This window comes from Psammomys obesus, unplaced genomic scaffold (assembly GCF_907164565.1).
Source record: "Psammomys obesus unplaced genomic scaffold, mPsaObe1.curated_primary_1811, whole genome shotgun sequence".
Taxonomy (NCBI): Eukaryota; Metazoa; Chordata; class Mammalia; order Rodentia; family Muridae; genus Psammomys; species Psammomys obesus.
The window spans coordinates 3,047,604-3,060,897 of NW_026589732.1; the positions used below are offsets into that span (position 1 = coordinate 3,047,604).

The following is a 13,294-nucleotide window of genomic DNA, read 5'->3' on the forward strand; positions in this document are numbered from 1 at the left end:
ACACACACACACACACACACACACACACACACACACACACACACACATACACACACACACACATCCATACATTTTATTTAAAAATCACAATCTGAGAGTCCCTGTGAGGTTCATGAGCAGGGCATATGCACCAAGGGTCTCACCAGTGGCTTAAGTAACAGGAATGTAGTTAATCCATGAAGAGAGTGAGCCTTTTGCCCTGTCCTCAGACAGTTCCCATGCTCTCTTACTGCAATGGATGTCTCCAATTTTCGATGGTGGCTCTCCCCTCCCTCCACATTTCCAACCAAGTTTGTATTATTTTTAACACAATCTCACTAACTCTCAAGGCCGGGATGTTTCCCGGGATGGCCCTGAATTTGTGGTCTTCCTGCCTCAGCCTGCCCAGCACCCGGGATTACAGGTATGTGTACAAGGCGCCTGTCCCTTGCTGTTCTTCTATCTACTGGCCAAGTTGTCAACCTGACATGCAGTTAGCTTTAAAAGTATTTTATTTATTATTATTAGTGTGTAGATGTGTGTGTGTGAGGGTCAGGGAACAATTGTTAGGAGTTGGTCCTTTCCTTCCACAGTGGGTTTTGAGGAACAAATTCAGGTTGTCATTCTAACAACTGAGCCAGCTTGTTGGCCTGGAACTTCCAGGTTTTAAGCCTGAAATCATGCATTGATTCTCTGGATCCACCCTGGGCTTTATGAACTAGAGCTCATGGACCAGGGCATCTGTGTGCAGCTGGAAAGAAGACTATCCCAGTGGTGACAGGGACCACTACGATGCTTTTCAGCAGCTGCTGTCCTGTCCACAGCTCTGACATGGCAGCTGTCAGCTCTTGGTGTGACCTTCTGTTTCTCTGGGCCTCTTTTTTTCCACTTGCTTTGAGTAGCTCTGTTGGCTCTCAGTCTTGGTGGGGACTTAGAGACCTGGACATCTGGAACATTCGGATGCCTGGGGGCTGTCTGATTCGTCAGAGAACCCCAGAGTTAAGAAGTGGGCCTGGGGGGTAGTGTTTTCTAAAAGCTTCCTAAATGACCCTATCATAAAGATGCAGTGGAAAGGCGCCGAACCTCACTCTGGACTTTCAGTGTGCACACTTTCTGGTTCTTAGGAGCTAAAACCACTGTGAAACAAAGATTCTCATTTCCACAGAGAAATCCTAGCTTTCCCTAACACCCTTTTTAAAAGGTGCATTTTTTTTTTCTCAAATTTTGCCTTGGGCACCTAGAGAAAATAGATCTTATTGGTGACAATTTGAATGCTGAGAAATGTCCAGTCTGAAAATATTTTCTGGCTGAGGGCCCAAGAGTGTCCAGGAGACAGCTGGGTCAAGACTTTATCAAGGCGTGATGTGGCCTCCTCCCTGTGCTGTGTCCCCCATGCAGGAGAATAAGCATGCCACCAGCCTTCTGCTCTAGCTGGGTCTATGTTCTGCGTGTGACATGGGCTCTGTCCCATCCCCAAATACCCACCCATTCTTTCTGGAGTCTAGTTTGAAGGAGGCAAACACGTGTTAGAGTTAAATTATCGCCTGCTAGAGTGGTGTGTCCCTGTAATCCCAGAATCCAGGAGGTGGAGCCGGGAGGCTCACAAGGTTGATGTAGGCTACAGGCTTCGAAGTGAGTTCCCAATAGCCTGCGCTGTGGAGACTGTGTCAGAAAGAAAACAACGCAAAGGAAAATAAGACTGTTAAAAGACTTGAAGAACACAAAGCAGAGGATCCTAAAATGGGGTGCGTGCATTACGCACATCCAAACTTCAAAGTTCGGCTTTGTAAAGGCTTGAAGTTTACAGAGCAGAGGCAGCCTGTAGACACGCTTGAAGCTTAAGGCTGGTAAGAGTCTCTAGCGCAGATAGCATTAGAGAGCTGCACATAAGCAGAGGAGGGTAACCTCAAATCAAACTGGCCAGAAGGTCAGAACTGTCTGTTAACAAACCCATATGCCTAGTGTGTCAGGGAGCTGACATGGAGGCCACAGCATGACTTAGTTTATTCTTTTAGACTGCAAGTGGGGAGGGAGAGGAGAGGAGGAAAGAGGGACAAGGAGAAAGAGAAGAGGGAGGGAGGGAGGGGAGGAGAGAGATATCAGAGAACACCGGAGGTGGGAGGGTGGGCCTCAGGCAGCCCTGCACTAGACAGAGTGGCATGCAGCCACCGGGAAAAGAAATCTGACGGAGGCACACACGTTGAGTGGACACACGCTTCCCGGCCCAACAGCCCACAGACGCCCCAACTGAATTCATAAAAGGATGTGTATAAGGGCCTTATTCCTCACGAGGGGACAAGGTTTGAGACAATCTGATGCCTGTCACCTGGGAGTGAGTGTGGGATGCACGTATCCCTGGAGACCGTAGGGAGAAGTTTTGGCCTAGATGATCTTCCACCAAGTAATCAGAGGCGTGTTCAAAAACAAGAGTGCCGAGTGTAAAACAACGGAGACCACAAAAACAGGGAAAACCGAAAAGTCGTGCAACCCAACGGCATCGAGGGAAATCCAATTTATACACGCCCCAAATGGCAGCTCACATTTGGGGAGAACACACACACAGTATTCTCGCTAAGCAATGAGCAGGTGGGCCACCCACTGGGGAAGTGGGGTGTGGGAGAAACAGGGGAATGAAGAAGCCGGACAGTCTTTCATGTGTCCATGATGCCAACATCCTATAAGAAGGGTAGTGTAAGGCAAGGGCACACTTTTGGGGAGAAGGACACCAGCAGTTGACAAAACTCTTCTCCGTGCTAGTCACTGAGCCGGACACTTGGCAGTGCCATGCCACTGGACACTCAGTCGCTTTCAAAGCAAGGGACACAGTTATCTTTTATTTCACTATTTTAAAATAAACTCCAAACTGAAATTTCAGAGCGAGTAAGCTACCCTGCCTGGCCAGCAATGAAGCTTAAAAATCAGCCTCAGGAGTCTCCAGTCAGGGCCAAACTGTCCTGAAAGTTCTCTATTAGGTTCTGGAAAGCGTCTTCCTGCCTTCATGGACACTGACATTTGGCCAGAGAGATTATGAAGTCTCTAGGGCTGGGAACTGTATCTTATTCAACTTGGTGCTTCCCTGGCGGGCACAGCAAAACATCAGGCAGACGCTGGGGAAGGGAGAAACTGTATCTGAAATTGTTAGCCCAGAAGACCAAGCAGTGCATAGGGTGCGTGTGGAGAGGAGGTACCATTTGAGGTACATTCTGAATGACAATTATGGCATTAAGAGTCTGCAAGACCCCACCTCTTCAGACCAGGTGTGCAGACACCAGACCCAGAGGCTGTCCTTTATAGCTCAAGGAAGCCACCATCCATCAGCCTCACAAAGGGCCTAATGAAGGCAGGCTGCCTGGAGCAGACGCTGGGCTTTCTGTGAGTGCCAAACAAGGCCTAATCACTCTGCTCGGCTTCCTCCCTCCCCGCTTCAGATTCCCAGTGCTGTTTAGAAGAGGCAGTTACAGGGAATATTTTTTCTCTTAAAGGGAAAGGAAAAGCTACTTCTCCAATATTTATCTCCATGCACGCAGGGCTCAGGAGAAGGCAGAGTGGATGGGGGAGGAGCAGGAAATGGGTGGAATTGGAACCGGGCACAGCCAGGGTGGGTATGGCTCTCCAGGATGGCAATGTTGCTCCTGCCTCTAGGGTAAAGAGCTTATTGCCCACCTGAGAAGGGGGGATACACATAAGCCATGGGGAGGAGGGTATGGTGATGGGGGTATGGCCAGTTGGGCAGGGAAGGGACTGGAGCCGGTACAAGGACATGGACGGGCAGTAGGTTTCTATCTGGGCAGCTGAAGCTGGAGCCGCTATGGCATCCGGGAATAAAAATCAATGTTCTTTGGATGTATTTCTTCCAAAGAAAAGGATGCTGGGTGTTTATAACTATGCATTATCGTGGCTCTGGGCTGATCCCCAAACTGAAGCATTAACTTCCCAGACCTGCCTGTCCCACACGGGAGGTACCACTGTTCCTCGTGGGATGCGGCTTGACTGGACCTGGGCCGGGCCACAAACCTGGCCATGACTTTCTGCTGTCTGCGCTGTCTGCCCTATCAATTCAGATACGCTAAACCCACAGTTGCTGGAGTTGATGTCTAAACTTAACATATGAAAAAGAGAAAGGCAATAAAATCAGCATGCAGTGCTGTGATCAAGTAATCTATATTTTACAAAATACTCTACCCCGGTGGAGTAGAATTTGAGAACTAGGAATGTGACAAAAGGATTTAGTTGCAATCATTCAAAAAACAACAACAACAACAACAACAACAACAACAACACCAAGCATATTTGCTAGAATGCTCACTTTGTTCAGCCAATGAAGAAGACTCAACAAATGGGAAAATAATTACATTTGCCTACGATAACACCTTTTGTGCATGCCAGAGAGCTGACACCCGTTTCAATTACCTGCCATGGGAAGATGGATGAGTAAACTACACTCATTGCATTAAGAGGAGGCAGCCTGTGAAACACCTCCAGATTGATCAGGAGCCTGGTGGGATTCGTCGGAATGAATCTAAGGAGCTTGCCTTAAAAATTCTGGCTCTCCCTGGAATGACTCTAGGATCTGCTCAAAACAGAGGCCCTCGTTTCTTGTCAAGATGCCAAGAAGCAGTACTCTTACAAATGGTCCCTCCAGTGGGGCGGGCTGACCTCAATCATAACGACCACAGTGAGCCAAACAGAGGCAACTGTCCCAAGGAGTGTCCAGTTCTGCTTCCCCTTACTGTCCAAGCACTCTGACAAGTCCCCCCCCCCCACACACCTACTGTGTTTTCATGACACGTGAATACGGTTGGGATGGTTTCTGAGCCCTATCTTGACCCTAGCAGCAGCACCAGCAGGAACCCACCAAACAGACTAGTGTGAGGCTTGGACTTTGTGATGGCTTTCCATCAGACTGTCTGCTTTGAAATGGTTGGAGGACTGATAGACAGGAAGATGGAAGACATTAAGACCTGTAAAATGTTCTTGTAGGTACAGTGGCTATGTCAGAAAAAATCCTCCAGAAGAAATGCACACTGAAGTATTTATATATTGAAATGAGCTCATGTCCCGGAGTGGTTTTACCATAGCTAGCAAAAAGTGCCTGGGGGTGAACCAAGATAACATAAGACTGGCAAAATGCAGGCAATGACTTACACTAGGTGATGGAGATTGTAGGGGTCATTACATTGGTGTGATCAAATCCCGAAGTGATACAGAACATTGCCATTGGCTTACCCATGCTTTCCTTCCTAAAAGTCTAGGAATTATGGGGGGGGGGGAGGCTTTCTGGAGCTGGGCATCTGAGAAACAATTTTTCACATAGCTATAACTCATGTTCTCATGGGGAAGCATTTCCTATTGACTCTTGTTTTATCTGGAATCTCATATCAGATTTCCATCTCTTCTGATGCCTTTTATTACAGAAACACAACATCCCTGAATATAAATGCCCTCAGCTGGAAAGAATAAGCATCAAAAAGCCTACCTTGAAATTGAGTAAATTTAATGGTTCCCATTCTCTCCCCGTTCCGGAACACAACTTGACCCTAAAAACAAAACAAAACAAACAAATGAGAACAAAAGAGAAATGTCACATTAGCCTACTGAAATCTTTAATGGCAAGATGTGGTTATTAATATTGGAAAAAAGTCGGCTCCCATTGAAGGCAGGCACCAAAGCCAAACTCATTACTTGCACATTAGCTGGGACTTTATCTGCTTAATATGGGAGAGACACAGAATCAATAATGGAACTATCACATGTGAATTAAAGCCGAGATAGCATCATCATTAGCACAGTGATTATGAAATGCCCACCCGGCTTGTATTATCATGGTGTTCTAGTGCAATGGAGGCAGGGGTGAGATTTTTGATGGTTGGTGCTGTGCCCACTCAGAAAGATACCAGGCTTCTCTAAGGCTGTCTGGCTGGAGGACCATCAGAGTGCCGGAGGTTGAGGTTATTATTATTATTATTACATCTATCTATCTATCTATCTATCTATCTATCTATCTATCTATCTATCTATCTGCAGTTTATTATTAAAAATGGACTGGGCTGGGCATGGTGGCACATGCCTTTATCCCAGCACTCGGGAGGCAGAGGCAGGTGTACCTCTGTGAGTTTGAGGCCAGCCTGGTCTGTAAAGTGAGTTTCAGGACAGCCAGGGCTACAGCGACAAACTCTGTCTCCGGAAAGAAAAAAGATGGAGGATGTTTTGGGACAACCATCCTGAGGTGACATCAGCCCCAATTATAACTGGGCTATGCTGCAGCTCTAAATGAAGCGTCTCCAGCCGGCAGGACCTGAGTACCGTCACAGGCAGCTGAGCACCTCTCATTAGGGACTTGGGGGCTAAAGATGGCTGTCATCTCCAGCATCTGCGTTGATGGCTCCCATATGTTTGGCTGAGTACACTAGGGATTTAAGGAAGGCATGTCAGCTCTTTTTGCCCACTTGTGGTCCCTGCTAAAATTCTGCAATCACGCAAAGAAACTGACGAGAAGAAACTGACGTGTGGCCCGTCACCGCACCTTAACAACTAGCTTAGGTGGCATGGGGGTGATGCCCACTTTACAGATTAAGAAACTGAGGCTGGGCCTGGGAGGTGGCTTTATGGGTAAGGTGCTTGTCCTGTGAGGACCCAAGTTTGATTCCTCCTTTTTGTTTAAAAAGCTGGGAGTGGCAGGACATGCCTGCCATGCTGGTGCTGTTATTTTCAAATGGGAGGTGGAAAGGGAGTCCCTGGGGGTAACCTGGGCATCTTGCCTGGTGTTGGAAGCCTTGAACAACAAAAAGATCCTGTCTCAAACAAGGAGGAAGGTGAGGACCAGTGTCGGAGATTGTCCCTCAGCTTCCATGAGCGCACACTCCCAAGCGTGTGTGCTCATGTGTGCACGTGTGTGCATGTGTGTGTGTGTCTGTGTGTGCGCGCACACACACAAAGGGGGCATGTGAAGAACAGAAAGGGAGAAAGGTGATGTGTTGATTACAAGGTCATTGTAAATGAGGCTGGGGTCCAATCCCACTTTCATTTTGTTTAGAAGTGCCAGGGATCAAATGGGACTTGCATACTAGGTTCTAAGTGCAAAGAGTGTGTCCACAATGTGTCTTCAGGAACCCCTTCCAGAGCCACTTTGACACCTCTTTGAAGCCCCGAAGGCAGCTGTTAGTATATCAGTTTGAAACTGAACACCCACCCAATTCTACATTCAGGTGGCGGTAAGCAATCCCCTAGGTGTGAAAACACTTCAATGGAAGGTGAGACAGGAGCTGTGATTTTATTTCCAGGGATGATTGGAAATCACAGAACACCTTCCGAAAGGATCGTGTTTATGCAAATGGACCACTTTACCTGGTGAGAAAGATGCAAAACCACTCTCCAGAGGAGAGAATGAAAAATCCTCCCGAGGGCAGAGCTCTAAATTCTTCACTGATTTTTTGCCAGGATCTGAAGAATTCCAAAGCCGGCTGGGTCTAGAATGTGGTCTGTCCGGCAGATTCTTTGCCGGCTGCATTAAAAGGTGCCTAGGAGGCTGTGCTTGGCCGGATGAAATGAGTGGAAAAAAACACTCTTCCTTTGCTTTAAAAAAAAATTTCTTAAAAACAGTGTGTGTGTGTGTGTGTGTGTGTGTGTGTGTGCGCGCGCGCGCGCGCGTGCACGTGTGTAGATGTACATGCATATTACTGCAGGCGCTCACTGAGGTCAACAGAGGGCAGGAGATCCCCTAGAGCTGGAGTTATAAGTGATTGTGAGCCTCCCAAAGCCCAGGAACTAAACGCAGGTCCTCTGCAAGTGCTCTTGACTTTGGCCCCATATTTCCAGTCTTTTGTTCTCTCTCTGTCTGTCTCTCTCTTTCCTGCCTTTTGAAACAAAACTAGTCCATTTTGAAGTAAGACTTGCTATGTTTCGTTTGACCAGCAATAGCTACTTGTACTAGCAGGAACTCGTGCTTCTCCTTAACGTCTCAGGAAACATAGAACGTCTCAGGAGAACGACGCCTGAATCTCACAAGCCACGCTCCATCTCCTCCCAGCCAACATTCTGGCCACATCTCTAAATTACAGCCTCCATCTCCCCCATAGCCCCTGATACAGCACAAGCACTGTTATGGCAGCAGTCATTTGTGTTTAAATGCTCCTAATAGCAGAGAGCTGAAATGAAAAGATCCGAGGCACCAGGATGTTGCCAACCCTTGGGAAGATGTCTTCAACTCCCAAGTGACATTAGTTGGCGAAAGGGTAAAGCCAGGTGGCCTCACCTCCCAGAAAGGTCATCCCCAAATGGCTGAACCACCAACCTCAGGAACCACCATGTGCTCTGTCTCCCAACCAGAGGACAGTTTATCCCCAACAGGATTAGGTTTTTGATTGTGGTAGCTGGTGTCGATGATACACAGTAGTTGGTTGCTGATGGTCTGACTGTGCCAGAGAGGAGGCCAGAGCCTAGTGAGTCCCTTTGAAGAAACTGTGATGTGACTAAGTTTACTGAGTGACCTATCATTTACAGTTCCTTTCATCGTTGCCAACTACTCAAAGGGCCATTGGCCCAGCTGAGGAAGGCCTCTTGCCCAGGAATAATCTTCAAGACCTCTTCGGAAGCTACCCTCCCTGTTACAACATGACTGGCTCACAACACAAGACTTGACCTACCCTGTGCCAAGTATTCTATGTTGTAAATTGGGTCTCACTATGATGCCCAGGCAGGCTTCAAATTCTGGGTCTCAAGAGACCCTCCTGCTTCAGTCTCCTGAGTGGTCATCTAGGTCTCCAGGAGTGCTTCACCATGGCTTGCCCAAGGACTCCTCTGGGCACTGAGTCTCACTCCAGGGAAGCTTTGTATCAATAAATGAACAAGAAATGTCAGTCAGCAATGGAGCTATGATGGCAACAAAGGAAGAGAGCTGACCTAATTGTGGAATTGGCCTTGCTTCTGAGTTCTTTCTAGCGTTTGCTCGAGACACCTTCCCTACTCACTTCCTGTAGGCAACACTTGCCTCCCTGTCTGCTTCTGGTAACCCAACCCAAGACTTCCTGTTGTGAGGGGCCTTGAGCAGGAAGCAGAGGGGGTAAGGGATTGTGAAGTCCCACTGCTCATCAGCCTTTTTTGGCTCACTGCAGTCAAAGACTGGGAGAGGCCGGTAGGTAGACAGGGAAAGCGGGAGACATGAGAAGAGAGGATCCTTCATCCTGGGGCGAAGCTGACCTTTCTCCCTGCAGTGAAACAAGCCTTCCATTACAGTTAACCACTGCTGAAGGCCTTTCCCCTTGCCCAGATGCCAACCTGTACTTTCCTAGGCCTCTCGCCAAAAGCCCGTTCACAGGGAGAGGCAAGTACTAAGCCTCTCGTGTAAACCCTGTCAGGTGATAGTTCTGTCTCTGCCCGCTCCAGAGCCACCTCACTTATCTCACTATCAAAAGAGACAGAAAATAAAATAAAATATGTTTCTTAGCAACCTTTTGAGATGTAGCTCAAGAGCCACCAAAGTGATATATAGAGTTATTACTAAGACAATTACTTCTGTCCTTTGAGGAGCCCTCGGCCCGCACGTGGGCATGTGTTACTCTCCGAAACTCGCCCTTGAGGAGCCCGTGTCCATGCCCTCAGGCATGCCTTGTATTTCCTTTCCAAATTCCCTTTCTTGTGCCGCTCCTCTTTAAGTCTATGTTTGAAGCGGCTCAACCTAAAGCTCTGTTTGACCCACATTAGGTTTCCTAGAAGATGAGGGGACTCCTTGCGCCGCTGAGGGCGACAGTGGGGAGCTGTGTCTCTGTCTCCTTAGTGGCCACAGTAGGTGCTCCTGCTTTCTGAAACTCCAGAACTGTCCTCCCCATTCAGAAAGTCTTTTTGTATATAAATGTCACCCACTCTCCTTGAGCTGAGCCAGTCTGGGGCTGTCGCATCACTGGGGACCAATCCATGTGAGAAATTAGATCCCAAGGCAGTGGAGTTTGGGAGCTGTGACCTGGGCAGTATTCATAGTCCAGCCATTCTTCCGTTTATTTTCCTCTGTGTTGCTCGGGTGTGGGGGGGGACTTCAGGCCTCCAAGTCACATTTCCCAGAATCCCCTGCGAGCCAGTTCCATTTATGTCTGCATAATAGGAAGCATTCACGGGGAAAAGTTCATATCAGGGGAAATTTTTACCCCACCCCCACCCTGGTTTGGGGCACAGTAGTGATCGAAGATGGAGTGGGGTCAAGTGGTACCCAGCTACCTGCTCAGAGCAAGAGGCACATCCTCCAGAGTGGCAGATCTGGCAGGGCTAGGGACAGCTTTGGCAGGGTCCAGCATGCTTGGACATCACCTTCTTCTTTGACTTATATCCCAGACCTGCTCTTTGGTCACTTTTAGAAATGCCTTGAAAGCTTGACATCCTTGTGATCAGCGCTCTATGAAGAAGCTAGGACCCTTTGGCCTTGTAGAGGCAATGGCAGCCCCACCTTCCTTCCTGTCCCTCCATATTCAGGGGTCTGGCAATGCTTGCAACATGTCACTTCAGGGACAACCCTTCTTGTTCCAGCCCTCCCAAGGAAGTCACGGACTGACATGGGCCCTGACTTGTTTTGATAAGGACCTCTACGGAGCAGATGTGGAAAGAGTCATGGAGGAAAGTCCCCAGACAGAGGAGAGTTAAGGGTTTGCTCTCCCCTGCAACAGATGCTGTGTAAGAAAGTGTGGAAGGCTATGAGCCCTAGGGGAAGGGGGCGGGCAGGAGGACAGCCAGTGAGGACACAGTATAGTGACACAAGCACATGCGGACGCCATGGCGGAATCCACTACTTTGTATGCTAACCTCATAATCTAATTTAAAAACGCTATGGCTAAAAGGAGAATTTTAAAATCAGCCCGCTTCATGATGATCGATCTCAGCTCAGTATGTGGGCTCCACATGGGGGCGGGGGGTGCGGAGGAGGTGGGGGAACTTACATCCTTCAGGACTGGCCAGACAGGAGCAGCTCACGCCACCAGTATGTGTGGGGACTGTCATGCTCTCTCTGAGCCTCAGGCCTTCTATCTGAAAGAACAATTCCCACCTCTCAGGACAGCGTGGGAGGATGGAAGAAGAGACTCAGAAAAGGACACTGGCCCTGCACTGGGCCCAGAAGGATCTGCAACAACGAATCTGCAACTCTAGGGACAGGTGTAGTCATTAGGGTGGGGGTGAGGTGAAGGGTGGTGTGGGTGCAGGAGAGGCAGGGGTGCATGCTGCAGGCCCCAGGAGCCTCCTCATAGAAAAGTGTCTGCTTTCAGAGTTCCTCTCCAGCGGTTCGCTGCTGGGTGTAGAACATTCACAGTAGTGACTCAAGGGTCCTATGGGTCAAGCCCCAGACTGGGGCCTCTTCTTTCTTTTGTTGTCTCAGCTTCAACTTTACAGCAGAGGATGGGCTGGCCTGGCCAGGACTGGCATCAGGTCTGAGAGGCCAGAAGGTGGCAGCTTCTATGAGGCTGACAGGCAGCACTTGGCTGAAGCTGGTCTTTACTCAGAAGACCCCGGGGCCTGGCCCCAAGGGTATGCAGTGTCAGGTTCCGAAGTTCCCAGGGCGTGCTAGGGAACGTCTCTTTCCGAATGTGGTTTGGGAGTGCGCCTTTGCCTTTGGGCAGTCGTGTTTGTTGTGGGAGAGGGAGCATGCATGTGCCTGTCAGGGCTTTATTTTTGCTGCAGTGTTTGTGTGTGCATGCACAAATGCAGGAGCATGTGTGTGTGAGCCTGTGAGCATGCGTGCTCCCTTGTGCTTTAGTGCATGTGCATGTATGTATGTGTGTGCAAATGTTTTTATGCCCATGTATATATCTGTGTGCTTATGCATGTGTGTGTGTAAAATCTTCACAGAGATAAAGAAGTCTTTTTTTTTTTTTTTTTAGCTTTAATTTAACTTTAAAAAATTAAGTGAGTGTGCATGTACCTGCCCCATATATGCAAATGCTGGTGGAGGCCAGAAGGGGGTACTAGGTTCCTTGGAACAGAAATTATAGGTGTTTCTGAGCTACCTGATGTCAGTATTGGTGTTGGGAGCCAAACTCAGGTCATCTGCAAAAGCAGCAAATGCTCTTAACTGCTGAGTCAGGCCTCCTGCCCCCAGGGTAAGTGGATGTCCAAAAACCTGAAAGCTGAGGAGCCAGGAGCTGCTCAGCTTGTTGGAGTTGGAGGAGCGGGCAGATATCACAGCCTGGACAGTTCTGCCTACACCGGCAGGCTCTTTACCCAGAGCAGCACAAAGGAATACCATGCATTGTGACTGGAGCTATGTATGATTCTGCAGGGCAGGTTTCCATCCATGGCAGGGTGAGCTCGATACCATGCAGGATCGAAGGAGAAAGCATCCTCTGTCCTCACAGAGACGGCAGGACTTAAAAACAGAGGGAAAGATCAAATAATTGGATCTGCCTACCCTATGTTCATTCTGTAAAGCTCTTTTTTCCCCTGCCTGTCTCCTTGGACCATAGGACAGGCGATAGTTTGCCTTCTGTTTTAAATAGTTTTCTTATACTGTAGATTCTTTCGATAGGTCCAAGCCTTCAAATGTGCAATGTGCCCATACACATGAGGTAGGTATGCTAAGAGTCAGAGGAAGGGTGCAGCAGGAGCTGTGGCCTGCCAGCTGCTGCTCTCTGCAGTGCCTGAGGAGAAATTTCCCACAAAGCAATTGGTGCACCAGGGCGAGGCTGAGCACACCAGAAGGAAGCAGAGACCCAGAGAAGGCTGGTGGATGGTCCACGAGAGGAGGCCAGCGCCTCTCCTCTCTTTGTGCACAGAATAGGGGAACAGGGCAAAGTGAACTCTGATACAGGAGCATGAAACACCATGTCAGTAAACAAGCTGTTTTGGGTGCGAGTGATGAGTTTGGCACATGCCAGGCAGGTACTGGCATAGAGAGTGAGCAAAATCCAATCCTAGATTGCATGGCGCTTGCAGTCTGTTGGGAAAGATAAATACTTATAACAGGCATGTGGGAACATATAGAATTACTAACATATAACATGAAGAAACAGAATGGGTTGCTGTGAAGGAATACAAGACCCTAATTTAGACCAGGGGATCCAGGAGGGTCCTGTAGGGGGAGGTGGTGTTTGTCCTGACAAATGAAGCAGCTATAGTTGAGCTTAAAGCAATGAGGGACTATCTTGGGAGGAGGGAATCAAAAGTGTCCGAAGGCCCTGGGGCAGGAAAGCAGTTAAGAAGTCAAGGCATGAGACAATGACAGTTGAGCTGAACGAGGGTGACTGAGGAGGAGATGAACAAAGAACATGGCCATTGACATAGGTAAAGTGAATGGCACAGGTGAGGTGTGTGAGGACAGGTGAGGTGTGTGTGGACAGGTGAG

At 48.6% G+C, this 13,294-nt stretch overlaps 1 protein-coding gene across 1 annotated transcript in view; it reads right to left on the reverse strand.

Annotated features, from left to right (window-relative positions):
* Gabbr2 (gamma-aminobutyric acid type B receptor subunit 2) overlaps window positions 1-13,294 on the reverse strand; it is a 326,257-nt gene that overhangs the window by 81,714 nt on the left and 231,249 nt on the right. Inside the window, exon 9 of the mRNA XM_055605273.1 lies at window positions 5,456-5,516. Coding sequence (XP_055461248.1) covers window positions 5,456-5,516 — 61 coding nt within the window. The remainder of the gene's footprint in view (window positions 1-5,455; window positions 5,517-13,294) is intronic.